Raw genomic sequence first — 20,599 nt, forward strand, 5'->3', positions numbered from 1 at the left:
GGCCGCTTGGCTCTAGAGTGGGGCCCCGGCTGTGACATGCCAGGCAGCTGTTTTCTTCATAGGGGTTATTTTAACTGCTTTTGGTCTGACCTGTGAACTAGAACCTGTTTACCTTGGAAGACCCTACTGGGGGCATAAAGCCCCCGACAACATAGCTCCTAGGATCATTTGAGTACTCAAACTCCCCCACCACAATAAAGTAGCAGTTATGGGGGGGAAGTCCGAAAACATTGACTTAAAAATATCAGAAATGCCTTTGTTTAAGTGAAATGAGTGTTTTGAGACACCAGATAACCTCTGCACGCAGCGTTGGTGTGCTGCCCATAGCCACCCTCATGTCAGCAGACATAAGAGTGGCTGTGGTTTCCCTGTTGTTGTTCTCGACTCACTTCATCCAATCTGTGAATTCAATCATTTCGAGACACGAGTCAGAGAACTTGCACATTCCTGTTTTCGTTTTGTTGTTTTCTGTTTTCGCACCTTAACATTCGCTGTCACGTGACGTCACACTCGTACCTGCGCGGCCCAAGGCTCCTAATAATACGCAACCGAGTTAAAGTTTGAACACCAATAAATTTGAATACCTGAAAGAAACGCAATTAAGACTTTTTAATTCCTTAAACCATAACACCTCTCTTTTAAAGGTACATTCCCTTCGTTAATGTCTATTTCAGTCTTACTTGTGGGTCACCACAATATTAAGAAAGTGAACAGTATTGTGAATTTCTCCATTTCATCAGTGAGTTTGGTGAGGAGTTAAGCACACTCCTACTTTATTTATTTTGACCAATTTTAAGATTTATTCTATTGGTTGCTGATGTTTCATCTGTTTGGTGCATCAAGAAATGTTTGAGTCTGTAAATACTTAAACTATTAGTAGTGTTGCATCACTCATTTCTAAACTACAAGCTGAACTTCAAAAAACAAAGTTGTTTTGTTTGTCTTTAAAATGTCTTCATACGAGTTAATGAGCAGCAGGGGATGTTCATCTCAGTGTCTTCTTACTGTGTCCACTAGGACATATTGTTAAACCTGTCTATTGGCCAGGTGTACCAGAGAACATATAAGTACACAAAATGCTCACCGAGCTCACATTAGACTAAAGTGATTGTGGCCGAACTGTCCAGCTTAGTATGGAAGGTAAGTGTGGGACTGATATTTGCTGTAATATGATTTAAAGAGCATGTTGACGGTCTTATTTGAAGTGAAAGAGGAAAATCTTTTGATAACAAAAGTTTGTTTTAAGAATGCTGACTGGTTTATGCCTTGTTCTCACTTTTAATAGAAAACATGAGCTTCAGTAACAGTACAGCAACTCTCAGCTGCATAGAGACATGAAGAAAAGTAAAAATGAATAGATACATTTTGTGTATTTTTTATCCAATCTATATCGTTACTTTTAGATTCTTATGGTGGATCCTCTCATTTAAACAAATTTGTTTACTTAATTTGTCTATTGAATAATTTTTTTAATAAGATTATGAAATCTTTATGTACAAGTGAAACAATAAAGTTGAAGGGAACCAGACCTTCTGATCTCTGTTTGAAGTGCTGTTTCTGCAGTGTTGAACGCTAAAAAAATAGCCAAGGAGAGGGGGATCTGGCTTTCATGAAACCACTAAACTAAAAGTTATTTCTACAAATAAGATTACCTTTAAAACAACTAAAAACCTTTTACATTTGTTGCTAAAATAAAGAACACAAATCAATTCCTAAATTTTACTTTCCTTATTTCCTTTCAAACAGATGGAGCCAGAGCTCTGCTATGAGTCAAGCAATGCTTCATGCCTGAAGACAAGTTATCCCATACCCCTACGTGTTGCCCTCTATGTGATTTTAGGGGTCATAATCATCCTAACAGTGTGTGGAAATCTTTTGGTCACTTTCTCAGTGGCTTATTTTAAGCAGCTCCATACTCCAACAAATTACCTGATTTCCTCTCTGGCTATGTCTGACCTGCTTTTAGGGATACTTGTCATGTTTCCCGGTATGATTCGATTTATTGAGTCTTGTTGGTATTTTGGTGACTTCTTCTGTCAAATCAGTTTGAGTTCTGCGGTCACATTGGCTTCAGCCTCAATTCTTCATCTTTGCTTCATATCAGTCGATCGATACTACGCTGTTTGCCAACCTCTGCTTTATAGAAGAAAAATATCTGTGAATGTTGTTTTGATCATGATTCTGATCTGTTGGAGTATTTCAGTTCTTGTAGGCTTTGGAACGATTTTTCTGAAGTTATATATTTTGGGTGTTGAAGAGTTGTATTATAACCATGTTGCATGTGAAGGAGGATGTATTTTGTTTCAGAGCAAAATGTCAAGTATGGTCTCATCCATTCTGTCCTTTTACTTGCCCAGTTTAATAATGGTTGGTATTTACCTTAAGATTTATCTTGTGGCACGTAGACAGTTTCGAAGCATACACAAAGCAGGCTGTGTGAACTCAGTGAAAATATCAAACACAGGCCAGACAAAGGCCACTAAAACCCTGGCTATTGTAATGGGTGCCTTTCTTTTCTTTTGGACTCCATTATTTGTTTGTAATGTTATATATCTCTTAATTAATTACTTACCCCAACCGAGCTTGTTTGGAGTACTTTCATGGTTGGGCTACTTCAATTCTACTGTGAATCCAATGATTTATGCATTCTTCTATAGTTGGTTCAGAAAGGCGTTTCAGTTGTTGGCCTCAGGTCAAATCTTTAAATCTGACATTTCAGAGACAAAACTTTTCACTGAATAAACTGATTAAAAGTGGAGGCCTGTGGCAGGTTGAAATTGCTGTTCAATTCTCAAACAGATCAATTAAAATGTACAATGTGTTCCCTAATTCTCTGTCAAGTGGTCTTGTTACAATAAGTTTAGACAGCGTTCGAATTGACCAGGTGAAATCTTTAAATCTGACATTTCAGAGACAAAACTTTTCACTGAATAAACTGATTAACAGTGAAGGCCTGTTACAGGTTGGAGGAAATCTTTTCTGCATATTTTCCCATCTGCTCGTTTGTAAAGATGATGCTTGCAATGAATTGTTACTATACAAATAATGATTGATTTATGTTGTGAGCATGATGTGTCTCAGACCAACACCTTTGCAAAGGGAGGATTTTTCCACCTAAACATAGATGACTACTTGAACCCCCCTTTCAAACAAATGGTCTTCCCTGGTCAGGATGGGCACCTTATCATCTTATGTATGTAATGATGTAAGTGGACAGTTGAGTTGTTCTCGAGAGTATTTGATAAATCAGGGCCTGTAAATGGTTTCAGACAACAGTTGTTCTGAACTTTATTGTCATTTTAATCTTCATAATGTCATGAATGAAATGAAATTAATTGCAGAAAGGTATATGACAGAACACAAACTGTATTAAAACAGTAAGAATGTAAAATCATTGTGTTTTGTATGTTTATGTTGTCTTTACTCTAAATCCCTCGGCAGGAGAAGACCAGAGCAGCCCTATATAGCAGGGGCCTTTCTTGTTACCTACCTGATCTACAGGACAGACTTGTCACAATAAATATTTAATCAAACCTGTTTTTGTTTTGTCGTTTATGAGCTTTGTCTTTTTCACCTTGTTTAACTGAATAAAGATTGTAAGAAGCATGTGCAAAAAAAGGAAAGGTTTGCAAAGTGAAATAAGTTGTAGTTGAAAGCATGAACAGAAAGTATCATTATATGGATCTGGATCTTTCTTTACACTTACGTCCTTGAATCAAAATTTAGAAATTATTTTAAAAATGAACAAACCAAATATCCATTCAAAATGTAAATGTTATAATAATGAGGGTGTCGTCACAGAGAGACCTACAAGCCCTGTCGCTTACAAAAGAACTAGGAATGCAAACAAATAAAATAACTGGGTTAAAGCAAATGCAGAGGTCTCTCCTTTTTCTTTGTAATGAGCTGATGAAATGGCCTAAAAAGCTAGATTTTTGGGTATATGATATAAAAATGAAAGAGTATTGTGAATTTCTCCATCTCATCAGTGAGCTCTTTTTTGTATGATTTTTTCAAAAGTGAGCACTGTAACTGCATTTTTAGCTGATGAATAGATCTTTTCTGAAACGTTTGTGTGTGCCCAAAAAATGTAAGAAAAACATGTCATATGGCAGCAGAGAAGACTGCCCAGCAAACTGATGTACCACAGAAAAAAACAATGGTGTTAGTGGTGATGCTTTTCTAACAACCCATCTCTGTGTGATCATGCCGTGATGAGCCTGGATTTTTTTTTTACCACACAGATTGCATTGAAGATGAGGAAATCTATCAGGAGCGATAAACTTAAGGAAAAGAAAAATGTCTGGCCCGGCACAATGGGGCCTGATTTTAAGATGGAGACAACATTTCTGATGTTGTGAATGGTTTTTAAACAAGGGGGTATGAAATCTGCCACAATTAACAAGAAAAATGTGATAAATGGTAAACACCAAAAATAATACCAACATTTTTATCAGTTTTACAATTAAAAAAAAGTTGGCATTTTAAGAAATTATACAAAGCATGAAAAAGAAATTAAAACATTGAAAAGGACAAAAAAAACTGCAAAAATGAAGATAGAATACAACAGCTGATTATATAAATGTCTGATCTCAGATACATTAACTGGTTGATATCTGTTTTATATATGAATTGGAATACCCTATTATAAAAAATAAGTATAGCTTGGCACACTGAAAATTACTTAATTGTGACTGAAAAATTGCATCTGGCCTGTAGCTTCCTCAGGTTCGCCCAGCATGGCATATGTAGCATTAGTTTATGTGTCACTTATGTGGTTTATGTTTTTTAATTTCATGTTCCTGCAACTGACTACTTTGGCTTTGCATGGGATACCCTATTGGTCAAGGATACCTTATTATTAGTGTATAAATGGCAACTAAGTAGCAAAGATTCATGTGCCTAAACAGCTCGCATATACTTAGATATACCGGTACATATCCTAATTCGTATATGTACATCTTTATTCCACCATATTTTAAAAAATATGAACACACTTCACACTATATATATATAAATATATCATATTTACCAGATGATCTTAAGAGTTGTTATACATTTTTCTTTCATAATTAATTTCCCTGTTTAAAAATGATTATCTTGCTTTTCAATGCACATTGCGAAATGTTTTTTTTCTATTGACATTTTTTTATTCAAATGCCCCTGGATGTCAAGACATTGAGTCCACTGAATAAACTATGTAGAGTGGATGGGAAAAAGTTATCCTCACAATTACTCTTCAGAAGACTGAACTAATGAAAAGCACTCTTAAATTTAACAACACTGACAATTTCTATGTATTTTTGGGGATATTTTAAATGTACAAAAAAAACAGTGTCAACATTGTAAAACCCTCTGAAGATTAGTGGAGAAAAAAAACAAGATGAGTATTCAGAAAACATGATGTGTATTATTTCATTTTTAAATATTTACATTTATTCCTCGTAACAAGTGTAAATTGATCAACAGGCTTTGTTATAGGATAGTTAAGAATGTATTTAACAAGCCATCATTGCTATATTATTCAATTCAAATACTGAACCACATTTCTTAAAGTGTGAAGCAGCTGTCATAAAGTGAAAATAATACAAGAAAAAAGTGCTGATTAAGTTAATCACATTTATTGACAAGTATTGTGAAGAATCAGTTGCAAAATAAACATGCACGTTAAATATCTGAAGGCGAAGACCCTGCACATGCAAGTCTTCATTTTTAATAATCTTTAAGGGTGAATCGTACAGAGTATAGCTGGGTCATTTAAAAGAGACATTCATGGTTGAAGAACTCGGGCTAAATATTTTCAATGTTATAATACAATAGAAACATTTTTTGAAGCAGGGATAAAACAAGGCATAAATTATTGGGTTTAAGGTGGAATTAAAGTAGCCTAACCAGAAAAAGGCCTCAAAGACAGCAGCTGGTGTGGAGAAGCCTAAGATCATTTCAAACAAAGCGTTTGTGAATAATGGCATCCAACAGACGATGAATGCACCGAGCACAATGCTAAGAGTCTTTGCAGCCTTGTGCTCAGATTGTTTGAGCAACCCAGCTCTTCCTTTTTCATTGGAACTATTTTTCACGTCTCCAATCTTTTGTACATGCTCTTTTGCAACAATAAATATTTTAGTGTACAGGCAAACCATCACAGTGCAGGAAAAAAAAAAAGAGAGAACACTGTCCAGGATTCCCCAAAACTGGTTAAAGAGAAGGTAACAACTTCCAAGGCAGTACATTGATTCTATGTAATCCTCCAACCCAGCAACATTGGCCTTTGAGTAAAGCAGTCCAAAACAGTAGACAGCAGCCAGTGCCCAGCTACAACACACCATAATCCATGCCACTGGCATTGTTATCTTCATGGAATAATGCAGAGGATCACATATAGCCTCATGTCTGTCAACAGCAATGCAAATTAGATGAAAGATAGAAAGAGTGGTGAGAAACATATCAAAGCTGGAGTGCAGCTGACAAAACACCTCTCCATAAAACCAGCAGCCATGAACAGTTCTGATGGCACTGAAAGGCATCACAACAACACCAACTAGTAGATCAACCAGAGCAAGAGATAAAATAAGCACATTGGTAGGATTATGCAACTGCTTAAAATGGCCTATTGACACAATGACAACAGTATTTCCTATAATGGTTATACCCATACCTAAAGCAAACAACAAGAAGAGGGCAAACTTGGTCCCCACACTGAACTGTGTCCTAGCACACGAGACATTAAAGTCTGGATAACAGTAAAGCTCTGCAGAAAGGCCACCAGTCATCATATATCCCTGGACACACAAACCTCAGAGACAACCCAACACTAAGTGGGCGATGAGACAAACATGCTGAAGTCTTAATGTAACTGAAGACATGGTTGTAAGGCCTCCCACCAATCACCTGATCCACTGTGCCAACAAATCAAAAGCTTGCAAGTAAAATGCATTAAAAAAGTGTAATAGTTATCATTGTGTCATACTCGCTGAAAAGAATGCAAGGTCTCCCTTTCAGTGGATTAGACAAGAGTTAGATCAGTTATAGGGATTTTTTTTCTTGCCATGCGATGAAGGATTAAGCTGGGTCCTTGTAACACAGCAATAAGGTCTTTTACTCGCTTTTTGTAACATAACATTGAGTATGGTCTTTTAGCCTACTCAGCTCTGTAAAGTGTCTTGAGATAACACTTGTTATGAATTGAAAGATTTAAAGATTGATTTATTGAAGTTCATTAAATATTGACAAGTTCTTTTACTGATCTCTTCCCCCAATCAATCATAACAGGCAAGACTTATTGCTCTTTACATTTCAGTTCTCTAAATACTTCTGTTTACTTCTGAATTAAATAGAATCTACGTTATGCTTTCATTATTATTGTAAAACAGGGTCCCACTCCTTATATAAGTGTTTATCTGATTTAAATATAAATGCATTGAGGTGAGGGATTGTAGTGCTCAGCATGCACCACCAGGGGTCAGCTCCAATGGGTAGACCCCTGTTACTGTGGCCACTGTGACTGCAGAGCTAATGGCCCTTCTGGAAAGGTAACCGGCTTCCATCAGATTGGAGGAGAGAGGCTTTTCTTATTCACAAGGTTATAATGTTGCATTTACAAAAAACGGTGGTGTATTGTTCCGTAAATGAACCTTGTCAGGTGCTCTTTTGATTGAAAGAGCACCTGTGTTTAAGTGAAGCATCCAAGCAAATTTTCAGCACAGCTTGAAACACAGTCACACCACAACAGTCCTTACTATTAACAATGGAGCAATGCTTATTGTCTTGGCAATAAACCTCGATGGTTAGAGTGAGCAATTTCATCATGGTATTTGAAACTGAAGTTGTAGGTGTCCTTAATTGATGTGAAGGCAAAGAAAATTACCTTTATTTATTAAAACAGAAAAGTTAGCTAAAGCAAAACCTAGGTTGGCAACCAGGTTATGGACAGTGAATATGATCGCTACAACAATGGCAGTTATTTCTTTATGAAAAAAAAAAAATAAAATAAAATCATATACCTTATACCACAGGAAAATTGCAAGACAGTCTGGTATTATGAAAAAACAAATACTGCCCAAGCCTATTACACTTCAGTGTTGGATAGCAGGTGATGCGTTTTTGAAAATATAACAGACCATTTTTAGTTCACAAATGTTTTTATTACCTATTAATTATTGAGATCAGGGTTAAAAACAACAACCCACTGACACATATAAAGTTATTATTACTTATACCAACTCCAGGAAAGAGCACAAATCAGCAAATATTCGACATTCAATAAATGTGCCTAATGCATTGTTAACCTTTCTTTAAAGATGATATAATTATTTAATCAACTGGTTGTACACAGGCCATGGGATTTGCAAATAACTGGACAATAAAATAAAGATATTGATTAAAGAATTCAATGTTAAATTGTCATTTCATTATTTGGTCTTACAAATGTTTAAAAATGGGAAAACTGCCTTATAACACATGTTATATGTGCTCCGGTAAATGCAGTATGAACTGGTTCTCTATTATCCAGAGAAGACGCAGAAATGAAAATGAAGGGGAGATTTTGAAATTCTACCCTCCAAGTTTCATGGACAAAAAGAGATGGTAGCATCTGAACCTGCTCATTATGCTAAAAAAAAAACAAGAAAACCCACAAGCACATAACTGTGAAAGAGCATGTTCTTTTGTGGTTGAAGAACAGATCTGCAATGTTTTCAGGTTTACAATGAGGTGAATTCCTTTCTTAAACGAGCTGTGAAACGAGGCGTAAATAAATAACTGACAGCAAAGACCTTGAACATACAAGACGTGATTTCATAAATCTTTAAAGGTGGAGTCAGTATCAATGTTTGTTGCATCTTATTAACACAAAATTCAAACTGGGACCATCCTCCTCGGCTTATTGACCCAGGAAACTCAAACTTACTGCAGGACACAGTGTATATGTTTACAGTTTGTTCCCATACTTTAAGCTACTGCATACTAGCCGGAGTAGAGCTGTGTTATTTCAGAGATACATTCATGGTTGAAGAATTTGGGCTAAATATTTTCAGTGTGATGATACAATAGAAACATTTTTTGAAGCAGGGATAAAACAAGGCGTAAATTATTGGGTTCAAGGTTGAATTAAAGGAGCCCAAACAATACAATGTTTCAAAGACAGCAGCTGGTGTGCTAAAGCCAGTGTATGCATCTGCTACTGAATTTAAAAAATATGGCATCCAACAGAGGATGAATGCACCGAGCACTATTCCTAGAGTCTTAGCAGCTTTGTGTTCAGATTGTTTAATAGACACAATTCTTCCTCTGTCATTTGAAGAATTTTTCACATGTCCAATCTTTTGTACATGCCTTTTAGCAACTATAAATATTTTAGTATACATGCAAACCATTACAATACAAGGAAAGAAAAAGGCTATAATGCTGTCCATGATTCCCCAAAGGTGGTTAAAGAGAAGGTAACAACTTCCAAGGCAGTACATTGATTCTATGTAATCCTCCAACCCAGCAACATTGGCCTTTGAGTAAAGCAGTCCAAAACAGTAGACAGCAGCCAGTGACCAGCTGCAACACACCATAATCCACGCCACTGGCATTGTTATCTTCATGGAATAATGCAGAGGATCACATATAGCCTCATGTCTGTCAACAGCAATGCAAATTAGATGAAAGATAGAAAGAGTGGTAAGAAACATATCAAAGCTGGAGTGCAGCTGACAAAACACCTCTCCATAAAACCAGCAGCCATGAACAGTTCTGATGGCACTGAAAGGCATCACAACAACACCAACTAGTAGATCAACCAGAGCAAGAGAAAAAACAAGCACATTGGTAGGATTATGCAACTGCTTAAAATGGCCTATTGACACAATGACAACAGTATTTCCTATAATGGTTATACCCATACCTAAAGCAAACAACAAGAAGAGGGCAAACTTGGTCCCCACACTGAACTGTGTCCTAACACACGAGACATTAAAGTCTGGATAACAGTAAAGCTCTGCAGAAAGGCCACCAGTCATCATATATCCCTGGACACACAAACCTCAGAGACAACCCAACACTGAGTGGGCGATGAGACAAACATGCTGAAGTCTTAATGTAACTGAAGACATGGTTTTAAGGCCTCCCACCAATCATCTGATCCACTGTGCCAACAAATCAAAAGCTTGTAAGTAACACACATGCTCGCTAAACAGACTAAAAAGTTTAATTTCCAGTGAATTACACAAGCAAAATAACCCTGAACTTTTTTCCAAGAGATAATTCAATGAGTTAATTCAATACCAATGCATTTCACAGCTATTGGGCCTCTCATGCAGATGCACAAGATACATTCTGCAGTCATTTTTCACATACATTCTCAGCAGGAATCTGCCTGTTTTGGCATAAATTATTGGCCATGTTAAGGCAAAGCCCCTCATGGTTATATTTCAGAAAAGTTGGATCAAAAGAGCAATATCTTCTGCCCGGAGTTGTTCATTGGTGCAACAGATCAGTCAAACAACTCGTTTAGCTAAAGGTCAAAGTTGACTTTCTATTTTTAACCACAATGTAATGGTTTTTAAGGTTTCAGGGCTTTTGCCTTGACATGGTTTATGGTTTATGTGTAAACCTACCCAAACAGACACAGATTCATTCAAACAGATTCCTGTTCAGCAGGTCTACGGAAAAATTACAACCCAATGTTCCTTGCGAGTCTGCAAGAGAGGCCCAATGGCTATGTCAAAGCACTGGTATTTTGATTTGATCAGAACGAGGGTTGCAAATTGTAATCATTTGACTTACTCTACTACAGGTAAAATTAACCATCAATCACTCGATTAATTGTGGTTTAGAAACATTACTGTTTTGCCGAAACAAACAATACTGAAATGCGCTTTTGTCTTGCTCAATCAAAGTAGTGTTTCCCATACATAGACACTACCTGGGTCGCCTAAGGGGCCTATATTTCTGACCCGTTATTATTCAATTTTTCATCTATTCACAAAATTGCTGCATGCTCAAGAGAGAGAGCTCTACGCCACTGAATTCCGTTCTTAGGGCCGTTGTGACCACAGTCATTATAAAACGACTTGACTGTCGCAGGGACTGTGTGCACTGACTACACCGTGCCCACTGCAAGAAGCATGAATCAGGTTTATAAAAAATTCCCTCTCGACACAAGTAACCATGAGTCTCTGTCGTGCCCAGCCCGTGAGCCTTCGGGTTCAGTATGGTCACCTTCACCACTTCTACCAACTAAGCATCTGATCCAGCATCGGGTCCAACATCATTGCATCTGATAAAAGGATGTTGAAATAAGACACAGTCTTGATATTTTAAAACAGTAAATGAAGTACATTTTTCTAGGTCGAGCAAATTCTTAATGACCAATATTGATAACATTCTTGATCAGAACACCTTGCAACAGAACAAGGCCATACTGTTTCCGTAAAGTAAAAACACCCAGAACTTTTCTCTGACATTATGTGCATTGATGACTTTGATTATTTTGTTCTAACTCATGTCTAATTCATGGTAAGTGAAACCACTTTTTTAATGCATGTTACTTGCAAGCTTTTGATTTGTTGGCACAGTGGATCAGATGATTGGTGGGAGGCTTTACAACCATGTCTTCAGTTACATTAAGACTTCAGCATGTTTGTCTCATCGCCCACTCAGTGTTGGGTTGTCTCTGAGGTTTGTGTGTCCAGGGATATATGATGACTGGTGGCCTTTCTGCAGAGCTTTACTGTTATCCAGACTTTAATGTCTCGTGTGTTAGGACACAGTTCAGTGTGGGGACCAAGTTTGCCCTCTTCTTGTTGTTTGCTTTAGGTATGGGTATAACCATTATAGGAAATACTGTTGTCATTGTGTCAATAGGCCATTTTAAGCAGTTGCATAATCCTACCAATGTGCTTATTTTATCTCTTGCTCTGGTTGATCTACTAGTTGGTGTTGTTGTGATGCCTTTCAGTGCCATCAGAACTGTTCATGGCTGCTGGTTTTATGGAGAAGTGTTTTGTCAGATGCACTCCAGCTTTGATATGTTTCTCACCACTCTTTCTATCTTTCATCTAATTTGCATTGCTGTTGACAGACATGAGGCTATATGTGATCCTCTGCATTATTCCATGAAGATAACAATGCCAGTGGCGTGGATTATGGTGTGTTGCAGCTGGGCACTGGCTGCTGTCTACTGTTTTGGACTGCTTTACTCAAAGGGAAATGTTGCTGGGTTGGAGGATTACATAGAATCAATGTACTGCCTTGGAAGTTGTTACCTTCTCTTTAACCACCTTTGGGGAATCATGGACAGCATTATAGCCTTTTTCTTTCCTTGTATTGTAATGGTTTGCATGTATACTAAAATATTTATAGTTGCTAAAAGGCATGTACAAAAGATTGGAGATGTGAAAAATTCTTCAAATGACAGAGGAAGAATTGTGTCTATTAAACAATCTGAACACAAAGCTGCTAAGACTCTAGGAATAGTGCTCGGTGCATTCATCCTCTGTTGGATGCCATATTTTTTAAATTCAGTAGCAGATGCATACACTGGCTTTAGCACACCAGCTGCTGTCTTTGAAACATTGTATTGTTTGGGCTCCTTTAATTCAACCTTGAACCCAATAATTTACGCCTTGTTTTATCCCTGCTTCAAAAAATGTTTCTATTTTATCATCACACTGAAAATATTTAGCCCAAATTCTTCAACCATGAATGTATCTCTTAAATGAAACAGTTCTACTCTAGAAATGTGCTATTCATCTGTAAATGTTAGTCAGTAGCTTTTTCCTAAGTTGTTAAATATAGTGTAGTGATCGTAGAGCCAATCGCGGGGACTGGTTGCTGCAAAGCATTATGGGTGTTCGGGACTTTGGTGTAAACCATAAGTGTTTGGGGTATTGCTGTTAATGACATCCTGCTGTTCGCAGTGTAGTGTGTTGTTGTTGTTGTTGTTGTCGTTGTCTCATGTCGTGTCTAAATAAAAGCACCTGCATGGGTCAGTGTGTGTTAACTGAGACCAAAGCTCAGCCTTGAGTCATTCTTCCACGCAACTCGCCACAATAGACTTACACAAAAGTCATGGCACAGAATCATCAATTTTGTGTCTCCATAAATGTGTGGTGGTGACTGTGTCTGTAGAGACTGCCATATTCCTGCAATTTGATGTTTTGTTTCTTGTTTGTTTTTCACAAGGGGACATTTCTGGGTAGAGAGCTGGTGTTTCCCCAAGCTACTGAGAGCGCTAAGATGAGTTATGGAGTGAATACTGCAAAATTCAGCCAATGAATGGGATTCAAACCGGTGAATATGACAAATGTGGTCATGTAGCAGAGAAGACATCTAATTACAGTGAGGCGAAACTCATGTTCAGGATCTGCTTTGCTGTAAAAAATATATTTATTTCTGGTTTTATTCATGGTTTAAGAAGCCATTTTACATCATTGTGAACTGGAAAATTTGAAATGGTTCAGTATTATTTTGCATAAACAGTAGGTTTAGATGATACCATTTATCTCTTTTTAATGGAACTCACAAGGTCTATTTTTTATTTAATTTTCCCTTGTACTTTAAAAATACATGTAACGAGACAGTTATCCCATTTTCAAACACTGTAAAGGGTAAATAACTAAACATCATTTTAACTTTTAATTCTATTCGATAATCAACATCCTTTTTTACTCAAGTTATCTGCAAATCACAAGGCCTGTGTACAACCAGTTGAAGTGTTTCTGTGACGATTCAGCTTTTGTTCCATTGTAGGAATGTTTGTTGTCCTTCTCCCCGATCCCCTTCTTTTCTCTGTCTACTGCAGGTATGTGAGTGGCAGGGGGTATGGCTTCTGCACTCAGCGGAATAGTCACTTCTGGCTCCACTCAGTAATCATCTCATCTATAAGAACCTGGGGTGCATTCAGATTATCCCCCCTATCGACTTTCACTATACACTCTACCTTAACCCCGTAAAAACGTCACAGGGTTAAGGAAAGGTGTTAGGAGAATTCATAAAGGCAATTACATTGTTTTGACAATCCGACAGCACCCCCACTCAGTGATGTAATAATAATGTGACGGTGGCGGAGGTTAGTGACGTGGGTCTGCTGGGGTAAAACTACAGTTTTCATAAAATGGACTACAAAAAGTTCACCTAAACATGTTTTCCCTGTGCCTTCTTACCGGTGAAATAATCCTAATAACCATGAGGTGTGAATGGACATATAAAGTAGATTATATAAGATACCAGGATCGTTCACTTTGATAGTTTTATAACATTCAACTTTTAAGACCTCAGTCATTGTATTTTCGAATTAAACTAACTGAAACCTTAACAGTTTCAACAATTTTCACAAAATGTTAATGGAGCCTTATACAGGCAAATTCATTAAATGCTTAATTTCAATGTTTGTTTGTTTTTTTACAGATTTTTTAACTTTTCTGGAGGTTGTTATATAGACTAATATTTTTGCATTTGTTTCTTTTTTATAACAACAATGAATGACCTGGTTAATTTAAAAAAAGAAAGTTAACAAAGACTGATTTCTTATATTTTCAAAACAACGTATCATCTGCTATCCCACATTAAAGTGTGTCATCAATCTTCACACTTAACAGGTGTACCTCAAGGTGCTGCCCTACCTATGGCTTGAAACACAGACCCCTAAGTTGAAGGCGTGTTTCAAGCCATAAGGGCGTGTAGCTGGTGCACAACAGTAGAAATGTGAGACTGTCCCTATTTCATGTCCCCATTGTCGTTAGGTTTTTTTTAAGGGTGTACAAAGTCCTCCCCTTTAATCCTTCCTAACGCACATTTTCAAAATGCTGCTTCCATTCCTCCAGGGACAAGTGGCATTTTGGTTTTCAACTACCTTGACAACTGGCTTGTTTTTGCCCCAGCAAACTTTCTTGCACAGAGCCACACAGTAAAGGTGTTCACCTCATTAGGTGTCACTCCTGCACATGAACACACCCAACTGCACTCTCAGGTCATCCTCTTCCATTCAACTCACCGTACCACCTTCACACCTGTCCACCATGGGGCCTGAGCTTTCTGTCGATCTGCCCCCCACCTCTGGAACTCCCTCCCACCACACATCCGTAACATCGGCTCTTTCCCCATTTTTAAATCTCATCTCAAAACACATCTTTTTAAACTGGCATATTCAGTCTGATCGTTCCCTTCCGGTCTCAAAAATCCTGTAATTTGTCTTTTTTTTGTCTTTCCTTTATATGGTGACCATAAGAGGTTTAAAATGTGCCTTTAAATAACATTTATTATTGTAGTGGCAATCGGGAACTAAAAAAATTGCCACTAAAGGGAATTTAAACCATTTCCAACTCATGAAGAAATGATAGAGGTTTGTCCGGTTTTGATTATTTATTTGAAAACGTAATAAAAAAGAACACCAACAAAAAAAGACGGTGTATGCTCAGTAAATCAAAAAATTATCAACAGGAAAACAAAACACTTCTAATCATACAAGCTCACGGTTGAAAAACTGTGTGGCTTTCCTCCTGATTCCCACCACCATTCACCTGTGCTTCCCTTTTCTTCCCTTCCTGTGACTTCAATCATCCCCTATGCCCAGGTGTGCAATCGACCCGGCAGCAGACGCAATGCCCATGCGCATTCACCTGCCCAAACACACCCATAACAAATTGGCGACAACAATTATTATTATTATTATTAGTATTAGTATCTCAATGTCGAAAAGCAAGATCAGTTGAAAACCTTGGTCTTGTTTTCGATTCAGTCATCACAAATGTTTTTCGGACTCATAAGAGATCGGAACATTTTAAAACGGGAGTTCTGTTGTCTTGCACGGAGCCACCGGAGAAACTTGGTGCGTTCATTGCAGTCGTCCAAACAATTGACAGTTATTTCCGTACTGTATCAGCGCTCAGAGTGTGTGCAGACAAGTGTGTCTGTCATAAAAAATGATCGCGACCTGAAACATTACAGCTCTCTGTCCACGTTTACAGAAGTATTAAAATGATTGCATTCTCATTTAAACATGTATCTGACTAACACTAGGAACGTTAATAAAAAGATTGGATCATATTGTTTTTCAGAAAAGTCTCAAATTGGTGCAAAAAAACTGATCAGAATGCAATAAAATAAATGTTAGGTGTCCAAAACATTCAGGTGGAGAGCCGCAGATCCTCCATAACCTGCTTGTGAATTTTTATTTTTTTTACTTGTCCTCAGTCTTCTGGTCTTGTATTCTTTGTTCTTTGTCTGTTTCCTGCCAGCCTGATTAGTCTCACCTGTGTCATTAGTCTCACCTGTCTCTGATTAGCCCATGTCTATTTAGTCTCTGCTTTTTTTCTACTTTCCGGGTCAGTTCATTGTAGTTTGTCGGTCTGGTGTGTGTTTCGAAACCCTGTCTCTTCAGATCATTTGAATTTTTACTGTTCCTCATTTTGGTTTTTTGAACAGCAAGTTTTTGTCTGTTGTCTTGGTCTTTTCGTTTAAATGAATCATCTCTTTTTTCTGCACATGGGTCCTCCTTCCTGTTTTCTGCCAGAAACCTGTGACATTCATGTAGGATAGCAGGTAAAAGTGAGGAAACCGTTTTTTTATTAGCCAGTAATGTGACAAAAGAACACAGGAAGAATTAAACTGGGGATAAGACGTAAGCATCATCAGAAAAGCGCACAAAGTAGCAGAAGCGGAGAATAATATGCCTATATAATATACCATGAAACTTTGTTCAAAGGATTTAATGAAATTGGTGTTCTGATTTGAAAATCACTGGAAAGTAAAATAATATTATATACATTACTAGTGAAAAGTTTTGGACACACAACAGTAACAATATTATCAATAATACAGTATAATATATTATTATAATATAGCTACTGTAAGCTGTATCTAGGGCACACCTACTAATAGACACTATTTTCCACATTTTAGAATAATAGTAGTTATTAAAACAATTAAGATATAACATTTTGTTTTGTTTTGGGAGAGAAATGTACATGTACGTAGGCATAAACTTCACTCTTTTCTGTTTATTTGAGATACAAATGTAAAACTTTTCAGCATAAGCCTAGAGGTCAAAATTTATTTAAGATAATGACATGCATATTAATTAGGTGTGTCTAAACATTTGATTGTGATATATATGATATATTAAATAATTATGACAAATTATTTTGTAAAAATCTAATATACAGCGTTAGTCTCTTCAGTGTTGGGTTAACTTCGATGAGACAACTGTCCCATCACAAATGGTAAAAAAAACCCTGCTCATTAAAATGTAGCATTAACTGGCAATATAATCCATAGGAGATGCAGAGAGAAAAATGAATGGGTAATTGAGTCTCTCAAGTGTCATCAAACAAGGCAAACGGTTTCATCTGAACATGCTGTTTATGCAAAGAAATACAAAAAAATACAGAAACTTGAAGTCATAACTGTGTCAGAGTATGTACCTTTATGAATGAAGAATGGGGGCTAAATATTTTTAGGTTTACAATAAGGTACAAGCATTTCCTAAACCAGGGATAAAACAAGGCATAAATAATTGGGTTTAAGGTTGAATTAAAGTAACCCAACCAAACAAATGCTTCAAACACAGCAACTGGTGTGCTAAAGCCAGTGTATGCATCTGCTATTGAATTTAGAAAAAAGGGCATCCAGCAGAAGATGAATGAGCCAAGCACAATTCCCAAAGTCTTTGCAGCTATCCAATCAAAAGGTCTATTGGCAATGAACATCATGAAAAAACAAAACATGTGTAATATTCAACAAGGCAGCCTTTATTTGTTGTATAAATAACATTAAAACAAGATGTCATACATCTTGAAAAAGTGTTTACAACATACACTGCTCATAAAAAATAAAGGGAACACTAAGATAGCACATCCAAGATCTGAACACGTCAATTATTCTTATTAAATATTTAGTTCTTTACATAATTTAATGTGCTGACAACAAAAGCACACAAAAATGATCAATGGAAATCAAATGTATTAACCAATGGAGGTCTAAATTTGGAGTAACACTCAAAATTAAAGTGTAAAAACAAACCATATGCAGATCCAACTTTGATGTTATGTCCTTAAAACAAGGCAAAATGAGGCTCAGTATTGTGTGTGGCCTCCACGTGCCTGTATGACCTCCCTACAACGCCTGGGCATGCTCCCGATGAGCTGTCGGATGGTCTCCTGAGAGATCTCCTCCCAGACCTGAACTGAAGCATCCGCCACCTCCTGGACTGTCTGTGGTGCAATGTGGCATTGGTGGATGGAGTGAGACATGATGTCCCAGATGTTCTCAATTGGATTAAGGTCTGGGGAATGGACAAGCCACTTCATAGCATCAATGCCTTCATCGTGCAGGAACTGCTGACACACTCCAGCCACATGAGGTCTAGCATTGTCTTGCATTAGGAGGAACCCAGGGCCAACCACACCAGCATGGTCTCACAAGGGGTCTCAGGATCTCATCTTGGTGCCTAATGGCAGTCAGGCTACCTCTAGCAAGCACATGGAGGGCTGTGCGGTCCCCCAAAGAAATGCCACCTCACATCATTACTGACCCACCGCCATACGGGTCATTTTGGAGGATGGTGCAGGCAGCAGAATGTTCTCTACGACATCTCCAGACTATGTCAAATGTGTCAATGTGAACCTGCTTTCATCTGTGAAAAGCACAGGGCACCTGTGGCGAATTTACCAATCCTGGTGTTCTCTGGCAAATGCCAAACGTCTTGCTCGACCTGTGGACGTCGGGCCCTCATACCACCCTCATGGAGTCTGTTTCAGACCGTTTGAGCAGACACATGCACATGTGTGGCCTGCTGGAGGTCACTCTGGCAGTGCTACTCCTGTTCCTCCTTGCATAAAGGTGGAGGTAGCAGTCCTGCTGCTGTGTTGTTGCCCTCCTACAACCTCCTCCTCGTCTCTTGATGTACTGGCCTGTCTCCTGGTAGCGTCTCCATGCTCTGGACACTACACTGACAGACACAGCAAACCTTCCTGCCACAGCTCACATTGATGTGCCATCCTGGATGAGCTGCACTACCTGAGCTACTTGTGTCGGTTGTAGACTCTGTCTCATGCTACCACAAGAATGAAAGCACCGCTAGCATTCAAAAGTGACCAAAACATCAGCCAGAAAGCAGCAGAACTGGGGTGACCACCTGCAGAACCACTCCTTTTATTGGGGGTGTCTTGCTAATTGCTGATAATTTCCAACTCTTGTCAAGTTGGAAAGCAGAACAACATGAGGGAGGTCTGGGAGGGCATGAAAACCATCACAGGCTGCAAGAAGAAAAACAACAACGCAGAAGACGGGGACCCTGAGAGAGCAAGCCAGCTCAACTTGTTTTTTAACAGGTTTGACAGCCCCGTCGCTGCAGCCAGTGCCTGTCTCCCCAGCACCCCTCTACACCCCCTCCCTCCCTCTCACTCCCCCCAACCCCTCCACCAGGACAAACACAATTTCCGGAGACAATCCATCCCCCCTCCCCTACCACCATCACCAGAGACCAGGTGAGCAAGCAGCTGAAAAGACTCGACACCGGACAGGCCCGGACAAGGTGTGTCCCAGGATGATAAAGGCCTGCTCTGCTGAGCTGGGGGAGCCACTTCAGCACATCTTCAACATGAGCCTGCGGCTTGGGAAGGTTCCTGTGTTCTGGAAGACCTTGTACCTCACCCCGGTCCCCAAGAAGAAAAACCCCAGTGAGCCAGGCGACTTCAGACCAATCGCTCTGACATCCCACATTATGAAGACCTTTGAACGGCTGCTGCTCCAACACCTCAGACCCCAGGTCCAACACGCACAGGATCCCCTGCAGTTTTCAAACCAGGCAAAGGTGGGCGTGGACGATGCCATCCTCGATCTTCTACACAGGGCTTACTCTCATCTGGACAAAGGGAGCAGTGTGATGAGAATCATGTTCTTTGATTTCTCAAGCGCCTTTGACACCATCCATCCCCTCCTACTGAGAGACAAGCTGACCGAGATGAGGGTGGACTCGCACCTGGTGAGGTGGATCACTGACTACCTCACAGAGAGACCACAATATGTCAGACTGAAGGACTGCACATCTGACACTGTGGTCAGCAGCACGAGAGCACCACAGGGGACTGTGCTCTCCCCTGTCCTGTTCACCCTGTATACCTCTGACTTCCAGTATAACTCTGAGCTCTGCTACATGCAGAAATACTCAGATGACACTGCGATAGTTGGTTGTGTCAGGGATGGACAGGAGGAGGAGTACAGGAGCCTGATCGAGGACTTTGTGACGTGGTGCAATGCCAACCATCTGCAGCTAAACACCTCCAAGACCAAGGAGAGGGTGGTGGACTTCCGAAGGAACAAACCACATCTAGAACCTGTTTCCATCGGGGGGTCGACGTAGAGGTGGTCAGGACCTACGGGTATCTGGGGCTGCAACTGGATGACAAGCTGGACTGGTTGCCTAACATGGACACTACTTGCAGGAAGGGACAGAGTCGTCTGTACTTCCTGAGAAGGCTGGGGTCCTTCAACATCTGCAAAAAGCTGCTGCAGATGTTCTACCAGTCTGTGGTGTCCAGCGTCCTCTTTTACGCAGCGGTGTGCTGGGGAGGAAGCTGCAAGAAGAGGGATGCAGTACGCCTGGACAGACTGG

At 39.0% G+C, this 20,599-nt stretch overlaps 4 protein-coding genes across 4 annotated transcripts; 2 read left to right on the forward strand and 2 right to left on the reverse strand.

Moving 5' to 3' along the window:
- Nucleotides 1-1,746: 1,746 nt before the first annotated feature.
- On the forward strand, nucleotides 1,747-2,742 carry LOC306830956 (trace amine-associated receptor 1-like; the record flags this gene model as incomplete). Its single annotated transcript, XM_079354758.1, has 1 exon — nucleotides 1,747-2,742. The coding sequence occupies one exon, from the start codon at nucleotides 1,747-1,749 to the stop codon at nucleotides 2,740-2,742; it is 996 nt and encodes a 331-aa protein (XP_079210884.1).
- A 3,011-nt stretch (nucleotides 2,743-5,753) lies between these two features.
- LOC306830041 (trace amine-associated receptor 13c-like) lies at nucleotides 5,754-6,773 on the reverse strand (the record flags this gene model as incomplete). Its single annotated transcript, XM_079353262.1, has 1 exon — nucleotides 5,754-6,773. The coding sequence occupies one exon, from the start codon at nucleotides 6,771-6,773 to the stop codon at nucleotides 5,754-5,756; it is 1,020 nt and encodes a 339-aa protein (XP_079209388.1).
- A 2,211-nt stretch (nucleotides 6,774-8,984) lies between these two features.
- LOC306830042 (trace amine-associated receptor 13c-like) lies at nucleotides 8,985-10,004 on the reverse strand (the record flags this gene model as incomplete). The annotated part of the gene is made up of 1 exon (XM_079353263.1): nucleotides 8,985-10,004. The coding sequence occupies one exon, from the start codon at nucleotides 10,002-10,004 to the stop codon at nucleotides 8,985-8,987; it is 1,020 nt and encodes a 339-aa protein (XP_079209389.1).
- Nucleotides 10,005-11,687: 1,683 nt separating this feature from the next.
- Nucleotides 11,688-12,707, forward strand: LOC306830043 (trace amine-associated receptor 13c-like; the record flags this gene model as incomplete). The annotated part of the gene is made up of 1 exon (XM_079353264.1): nucleotides 11,688-12,707. One exon carries the CDS (start codon nucleotides 11,688-11,690, stop codon nucleotides 12,705-12,707), a length of 1,020 nt encoding a protein of 339 aa, XP_079209390.1.
- Nucleotides 12,708-20,599: the final 7,892 nt, after the last annotated feature.

This window comes from Symphodus melops (assembly GCF_947650265.1).
Source record: "Symphodus melops genome assembly, chromosome: 10".
NCBI lineage: Eukaryota > Metazoa > Chordata > Actinopteri > Labriformes > Labridae > Symphodus > Symphodus melops.